This window comes from Heteronotia binoei, chromosome 1 (genome assembly GCF_032191835.1).
Source record: "Heteronotia binoei isolate CCM8104 ecotype False Entrance Well chromosome 1, APGP_CSIRO_Hbin_v1, whole genome shotgun sequence".
Lineage (NCBI taxonomy): Eukaryota > Metazoa > Chordata > Lepidosauria > Squamata > Gekkonidae > Heteronotia > Heteronotia binoei.
In genome coordinates this window covers 222,512,104-222,520,360 of record NC_083223.1, presented here as the reverse complement: position 1 = coordinate 222,520,360, position 8,257 = coordinate 222,512,104, and the positions used below count along the sequence as shown (strand labels likewise).

Below are 8,257 nucleotides of genomic sequence, written 5' to 3'. Positions count from 1 at the left end.
AGCAAGGCATTTTGGGAGCGTTCAGTTTTGCCAGCGAACTACGCATCCCAGCAAGCTCTGCGATGGTTTCCGGCGTCTTGTAGGCTAAGGAAAAAGCATGGAAGCCGCGTGCAAGTGGCGGGATTTGCCGGATTCCCCCAGCCTTAAACGTTTGACGGAGCCGAGCTACGGGCTGGTTAAGGAGCAGCAGCTCTCGGCGTTGCAGGAAGTGACACGAGCGCACATCGAGTCCTTTAACCATGCCGTGGGCGAAGGGCTGCACCAGGCAGTACAAGTGAGGCACTGCGGGGAAAGTGGGGCAGAGGGATCTGTGGGCGAGTGGGTAGGCAAGGAAGAAAGGAATTGGGCCGTGATCCCCGTCGATGTATTTCCTGGTGCTCCTTTGTTTCTTGTACCTTTAGGATACGTAAATTTCAGGCACTTTGATGGAACAAGAAAAATCAGGAAGCTTTGGGTTGGCCAAGCGCACCCAATGAGAAACCCCTGTTCCTATCCCAGACAGATTCTCGGCTTGCAACCTCCCGGAGAGTGGTTTGCAGTTTCTGCTGTCGCTTTCCATATTGCAGCCATTTAAATGATGATGCGTGCTACCGTTTCTCAGAAGTCCCAAGCGCCTGCAAGCTAAACGAAGTTGGATGCCCCTTGACTAGTACACAAATGCATAACTGCATTGAACTGTCTAGCTCTGTGTTATGTTTTCTGGGGTCTTAAGGTGAGGAATGTCCTCCCTAGCCCTGTTTTTAGCGAGAGGTGCTTGGAATTTAACCAGGGTCTTGTAAGTGGGAAGTATGTGCCCTGCCATTAGGCTGTGGCCCCTCCCTGTAGTGTCACAGTGATGAGGAACAAAGAAGATGAATAAGGCTTCTTTTTCCTTTAAAAAAGTGCTCACCCACCCCTGCTTGGGGACTCCTCTTCCAAGAGATAGTAGGCAACATTCACTGGGTCATTTGGGAGAGGAAATAACCAAAGCAGTAATAGTGGGACAAGTTTTATTAGAACTTGCTTGAATAGTTGCCTCTGACATGGTGGGCTGGATCTTTTATATGCTGCTTGTTTCTAATGAGTGTAGATAACCTTTGGTTTGGCTTGCTTTTCCTTTCAGGCTGTTCCACCTTTAGAGTTTGCGTTTAAGCATGATCGGATCACTTTGGCAATTGTTGGAGCTGTGATCAGTATGCCTATGGTACCAAAGGGCAGTATATGTAAAGAACTGAAAGTTTACCCAGCAGAATGCAGGGGGCGCAGAAGCACCTATCGCGGGAAACTGACTGTGAGTAACAGTATAAATGAATGAAATGATGTTTCATCATGTTCTGAACATCTTTATATGCACCTTAGAAAGCCAAAAGCTTTTTTAAAAACTGCAGGTGTATTTTGGAAATGGATAGAGGGTGTATGACTGATAAGGTGAGTGGCTAAGACAACATACTAACATTGTAACTCATAGGCTGTAATCCAAAGAACACTTTCCTGGAAGTAAATGCTTCCCATGACTAGTTTACTTTCTTAGGATTGCTCCCATAGTCACATGTTAAGAAGCTGCAGTCCCTAGCTTTTATTCCAGAGCTCAAGGAGCTAACAGCCATAAGAGAGAGTCCAAGTTATGGTTTAAAGCAAAAGATATTTTATACCAGGTGATAGAAGCTATGATTTGTATACCATTCATAATGCATTTGTTTTTATTATATGGTTTATATTGTAACCTGCCTTGGGCAGATTCCTTCGAAGGATGGCATAGAAATGCACTAAATAAAGTCAATGGTCATTGTTCATAAATATAAGCCATGGTAGTTAAACTCCCCCCTTGCAGTATTATCATTGTGTGTACATGTGTTAACAATAGTTATATCACTGCACAAAAGCATATGTTACAGTGGGTACATTTCAGGAGAATATGATACGGTTGACTGTCAGGTACTGACTAGCCACCTTGCTGACTTGGGGATTCGGGGGTCTGCCCTACAATGGCTGGTCTCTTTCCTCCAAGACTGGGGACAAAGGATGGTGATAGGAGAGGAATCGTCTCAGTCACCCACTTATATGTGGTGTGCCGCAAGGGGCGGTTCTGTCCCCGATATTATTTAACATCTGTATGCGCCCCCTTGCCCAGATTGTCAGGAGGTACGGGCTTGGGTGCCATCAATATGCAAATGACACCCAACTCTATCTGTTGATGAGTGGCCGGTCCGGCTCCGTCCCGGATAACTTAGACCTGGCATTACAAGCAGTGACATCGTGGCTCAGGCTGAGTCAACTGAAGCTGAATCCGACGAAGACAGAGGTTCTCTATCTGAGTCGTGGTGGTCCAGGAAGGGAGATTCCCTTGCCAGCCTTTGACAGGGTGCCATTGATACTGGCCCCTAAGGTCAGGAGCTTGGGAGTGCTTCTAGAGCCCTCTCTGACTATGGAGGCCACTGCCAAGTCTGCCTTTTTTCATCTGCAGCGGGTATGGCAACTGGCCCCTTTCCTGGAGCAGCATGACTTAGCAGTGGTGATCCATGCTACGGTCACCTCGAGGATAGAATACTGTAATGCCCTCTACATGGAGCTACCTTTGACTCTGACTCAGAAACTGCAGCTAATGCAGAACGCTGTGGTACAGTTGTTAATGGGGCTTCCTCGATGGGAGCACAATCAACCAGTGCTAAAAGAGCTGCACTGGCTGCCTGTTGTGTACCGAATCTGCTTCAAAGTGTTGATATTGCCCTTTAAAGCCCTATATGGCCAAAGACTTATCTATCTTAGGGACTGCCTTTCCCCATATATACCCCAGAGAGAACTGCATTCAGGAAGTCAACATCTGTTATCCATCCCCAGACCAAGGGAGGCCAGATTATGCTCTACACAGGTGAGGGCCTTCTCTGTGGCAGCCCTTGATTTGTGGAACACACTTCCAGAGTCCCATGAGAGTCCTGCGGGATCTCTCCCAATTCCACAGGGCCTGTAAGACCAACCTTTTCCGGTAGGCCCAGTTCTACAGTAACTAATGCGTGAGGAGCTGCCGCTATTATGTCACTGAATACTACTATCCATCTATAAGACACCTAATAGAGCAATACAGAGAATTAAGAACTATAATGAAGCTAGACCGCCTATGTAAGAAATTTTATAGCACCGTTTTTAATTTATAAATGGTTATATATGTTTTGCTTTTATAACCATAAGGTATTGTATTGTGGTATTGTGTCTGTGAGCTGCCCAGAGTCCATATGGAGTGGGCAGCATACAAATTTAAGGTAAATAAATAAGTAAAAATACTTACTGATTAGTTAATCCACAGACCTCTCACTGGATCTAACTCAAGATCCAGTTTATTATATGGTTTATATTGTTGTAAATATGTGGGGGTCTGCTAATTTAACAATCTGAGAAGAGAGAGAGCTTCTTACAGAGAAGATTAAACAAAAATAAATGTATGTGTTTGTAAGTGGCGCCTTCTCACAGGAGGAGAACTTGCTGTGAAAGTCTGCCTTGGAATGCAAACATCAGTGTGCTAAACTGTTCCCTATTGCTGATGAAACCTTGTTACAGGTGCCAGATTTAAGTATCTGGGTCATTTAAGTGTACATCAAAACATTCCTGCTTAAGATTAAAATGGCTATGGCTCCAATCTGTGATTGAATGACGGTGATCATATATGCTAGTGTCTCAATTATCCTATCTTCTAATTAGTAACTTCTTTTATTTGGGTTCGAACCATGTTTTCTATGGATACTTTATGATGTGTCCCCCATCCCCCCCAGGAATTTGTAAAACCAGCATGATGTGATGGGTAGAAGGTTGCATAGAAACTAGGAGAGACTCATATGAAGATGAAGATATTGGATTTATATCCCGCCCTCCACTCCGAAGAGTCTCGGAGCGGCTCACAATCTCCTTTACCTTCCTCCCCCACAACAGACACCCTGTGAGGTTGGTGGGGCTGAGAGGGCTCTCACAGCAGCTGCCCTTTCAAGGACAACCTCTGCCAGAGCTATGGCTGACCCAAGGCCATTCCAGCAGGTGCAAGTGGAGGAGTGGGGAATCAAACCCGGTTCTCCCAGATAAGAGTTTGCATACTTAACCACTACACCAAACAGGCTCTCCTGTTCAACAGTGATACTGAATTTGTGACCGTGGGCCAAAGGATGATGTTAATTCCACACTTTTGCAGTGAGTCATCCTCTAGACTTAGCACAGAGAAGCACCATTTGGATTGTTTCACACTTGCTGGAGGGGGGGGCGGATTCAGTATTGGTTGCCTTTGTAAAATATTGTGTGACTTTTCCTTTCCCCTCATTTTTTTCTTAGTCTTTCTCTTTATTGTTATAGCTATACATTTCTAAAATTATCAATATTTTTTCTATATAGGCTGATATTAGCTGGTCATTGAATGGCTCCCCTAAAGGGATTATTAAGCAGTCCCTTGGAAATATTCCAATTATGGTGAAGTCCAAGCTATGCAATCTCTATGGCCTTTCTCCCAAAGAACTAATCAAACACCACGAGGAAGAAGAGGTAACAGTTAATCCTGTTGGTGCTGTCTGATGTAAAATTATGTGAACAAAAGATTGAAGCCTTAGCCAGAGTTCCTACTAGTTAATAGTATTTCTGGCAATTGATGCATGATTTTGTCTATTTATACCTTTTAATATGAAAATAAATGTGCTTATTGCCAAAACTCCAACATTGGTGACTTTTTAAAACACTGAAGGATGTGTGAGAATAGATCCAGGTGGGCAGCCATGTTGGTCTGAAGCAGTAGAACAAAGTAGGAGTCAAGTATCACCTTTAAGACCAACAAAGTTTTATTCAGAATGTAAGCTTTTGTATGCATGCATACTTCTTCAGACAAGGGGATGGGGTACAGTGAGCTGAAATACATATAGCTGGTGGGTTAAGAGAGTAAACTGATACAAAGTTAGGATCAAATGGCAAAAATTGGAAGACCATTTTATTATAATAAAAGGCAACTTTTATTGCCTTTTATTGGTTTCCCACACAAATGCTATCCAGACCAAGTGGTCTTCCAATTTATTACACTATTTTGCCATTTGATTTAACTTTGTATTAGTTTATGCTCTTAACCTACCAGCTATATGTATTTCAGCTCACTGTACCCCATCCCCTCGTCTGAAGAAATATGCATGCATACGAAAGCTTACATTCTGAATAAAACTTTGTTGGTCTTAAAGGTGCTATTTGACTCCTATGATGTGTGAGAATGCTAGCAGAGAAAAACTATGTGTTGAAGGAACAAAGTTTAGGTCCAGTGGCACATTTAAGACCAACAATGTTTAGTTCTGGGTTTAAGCTTTCATGTGCATGCATGTTGTTTTGCTGTGTTGCTTCAGAGCAGCACAGCTACCCCATTTAGGGTAGGGAGGGCCAAATGAAATGTGACACCATACTTATGACTTCCAGGAAAATACTACAAGAGCCATCCCTTCAGACTTCTTGTGCTTTTCAAGTGCCAAAACTGCGAGAGTAGGGTGGGGGACAATGGCTGTCAGTTTTTGTCATTAACCATGAGAACAATTTGTAACCATATTTAGAAACACATTTGTAAACTGTGGATGAAGCAGATACTGACTAGTAAATGTGATACAGACCTTTAATGTTAGCCATAATTAGCTCTAAAACTGAAGGGATGGGCGATGGAGGGACAGGAGTGCATGAGCCTACAGAACACCCCCCTCTCCCAGCCATGCTTAGTCTGAGCAATATTCTGTGTCCCTCCCCAGCCATTGTTATTAAGGAAAAGTCATCTTTCTTTTGCATTCCCTGACACTTCTGACCAAAATTTAATCTAATTTAATTTTTAGATGTATATTCCATCCTTTCCCGCAAGCAGGCTCAGGGCAGCTTACGATGGAAATTTAGACATCTGTTACAGATTTTAAAACATCCTAAAAACATAACAGTATTAAACAGTATAAAAACCAAGAGTGCCTTTAATTTGAAGTTCCAAGACTTAAAAATTTGCTTTTGTCAATTAATTGATCCCCCTGTTAACTATTGCAGCTCTCCTTAGTACTAAATGGTATGGATTTTTTTATTCTTTTGGCAGGAAATGGGAGGCTATTTCATAATTAATGGTATAGAAAAGATAATCCGAATGGTAATAATGCCAAGGCGCAACTTCCCCCTTGCGATGATAAAGCCAAAGTGGAAATCCAGAGGTCCTGGCTACACACAATATGGTAATTGTTTTAAGTTATTGAATGGCCTGTTACAGTAATAGTTCTTTTTTAATGTGCTTATTTAAATTCTGTGAAGCACCCTGATGCAGTAAACAGAAGAATGCCTTCTCTGGTCCTCACCCATCAGGCATAACCAACATAAGAACATAAGAGAAGCCATTTTGGATCAGGGCAATGGCCCATCCAGTCCAACACTCTGTCACACAGTGGCCAAAGAAAAAAACAAGTGCCATCAGGAAGTTCACAAGTGAGTCTAGAAGCCCTTCCACTTTGCCCTCCCAAACACCAAGAATACAGAGCATCACTGCCCCAGACAGTTCCAATAATATACTGTGGCTAATAGCCACTGATTGACCTTTGCTCTATATTTTTGTCTAATCACCCTTTGGGTGAAGAAGTACTTCTTTTTATCCGTTCTAACCTGTCTGCTCAGCAATTTCATTGAATGCCCACGAGTTCTTGTATTGTGAGAAAGGGAGAAAAGTACCTCTTTCTCTACTTTCTCCATCCCATGCATAATCTTGTAAACCTCTATCATGTCACCCCACAGTCGACGTTTTTTCAAGCTAAAGAGCCCCAAGCGTTTTAACCTTTCTTCATAGGGAAAGTGTTCTAAACCTTTAATCATTCTAGTTGCCCTTTTCTGGACTTTTTCCAATGCTATAATATCCTTTTTGAGGTGCAATCACTACCAATCACTACTTCTCCTGTTATCAAATGCTTAAATAGCATTATAGTACTGTACAGTGCAAGTGCATTGGTCATAGCTCAGGGGTAAAGCATGTACTTTGGACCTCACATCTCTATTATCAGGGATGTTTGAGGCATCAGAAACATGGGTCATATATTCAATGTTGTCATTGTTTTAATTTTCAAAACATGAATGTTAATTATGTGGTAGTAGTGGAACTAACTAGTTTGTCATCACATGTATTTTTTAATTTTGCAGCAATCTTGATTTTTTTTCTGTTAAATTGCAGGAATAAGTTTATTCTAAACACATGTATGGTTGTTTGCAGCTTCATCTCTTCAGAAATCAGATTGGTTTTATTTGGAAAGTTGTAGCAGTCACACGGCGGTTCAATGTGGGGCAAAAGGGGCCTGGATTCCTTCTGTCTTTGTTGACTGCTAAGGGCAAACAAGATGTAAATTAATAAAATGTAAAATGTTTACATTTCACTTACAAACTCCTCATAACTGTTTTAGATGATAGCATGATGTAGTAATACTGAGATGTCTTTCTTTTTGGTGGCATTAGGTGTCTCAATACACTGCGTTAGAGATGAGCACACTGCTGTTAACATGACCCTTCATTATCTTGAAAGTGGAGCAGTGATGGTGAACTTCATTCATCAGAAAGAATTGTTCTTTATCCCACTGGGATTCGTGCTGAAGGTATTGTAGTAATTATCAGTACACTAAAATCCTTTCTACATTTATAGGTTGCTTTGGCATGATGCAATAACCCTGCAAATTTCCAATTTGGGGTCCCTAAGGCAGCAAATATTAAAACATTTCAGTCATGGGCAACACTTACAAATAAATATGTGGAGCAAGTGTCTATGAGTGGGTATTAGTCACAACATATAGATGGAACTCTGTCTGGGGCAGTGATGCTCTGTATTCTTGCTTCTTGGGGGGCAACAGTGGGAGGGCTTCTGGAGTTCTGGCCCTGCTGGTGGACTTTCTGATGGCACCTGAGTTTTGATGAGACAGAGTTATGACTGACCCAAAGTCACTCCAACTGCATGTGTAGGAGGGGGGAATCAAATCCGGTTCTTTAGATTAGAGTCACTACACCATACTGCCTCTTGACATGTGTGGTGATAGCAAATGACACAGCCACCAGCCAGCCACAGCCATGATCAGCAGTTCACCCGCCGGACCTGCCTTTCCCACATTGGTCTTGTCAGCCACCAGCGAGCCTGCAGCAAACGTGGACTATTGCACCCTTCTTAAATCTTCGTTCGCGAAGCCAAGCCGAGAGAGAGAGAGGCTCCATTTGCAGTGGACCCCCTTCCCATTCAAGGTATATGCATTGGGCATCCAAATGACCCTTAATGGTCCTGTGAGGA

The 8,257-nt window shown here is 42.6% G+C and overlaps 1 protein-coding gene across 1 annotated transcript in view; it reads left to right on the top strand.

Annotated features, from left to right (window-relative positions):
• The window catches only part of POLR1B (RNA polymerase I subunit B), a 36,761-nt gene continuing 28,504 nt past the window's right edge, over window positions 1-8,257 (top strand). Inside the window, exons 1-5 of the mRNA XM_060248202.1 lie at window positions 1-274; window positions 1,103-1,270; window positions 4,351-4,497; window positions 6,050-6,182; window positions 7,441-7,577. Of these exons, the coding sequence (XP_060104185.1) occupies window positions 98-274; window positions 1,103-1,270; window positions 4,351-4,497; window positions 6,050-6,182; window positions 7,441-7,577 (762 nt within the window). The 5' untranslated portion in view covers window positions 1-97. The remainder of the gene's footprint in view (window positions 275-1,102; window positions 1,271-4,350; window positions 4,498-6,049; window positions 6,183-7,440; window positions 7,578-8,257) is intronic.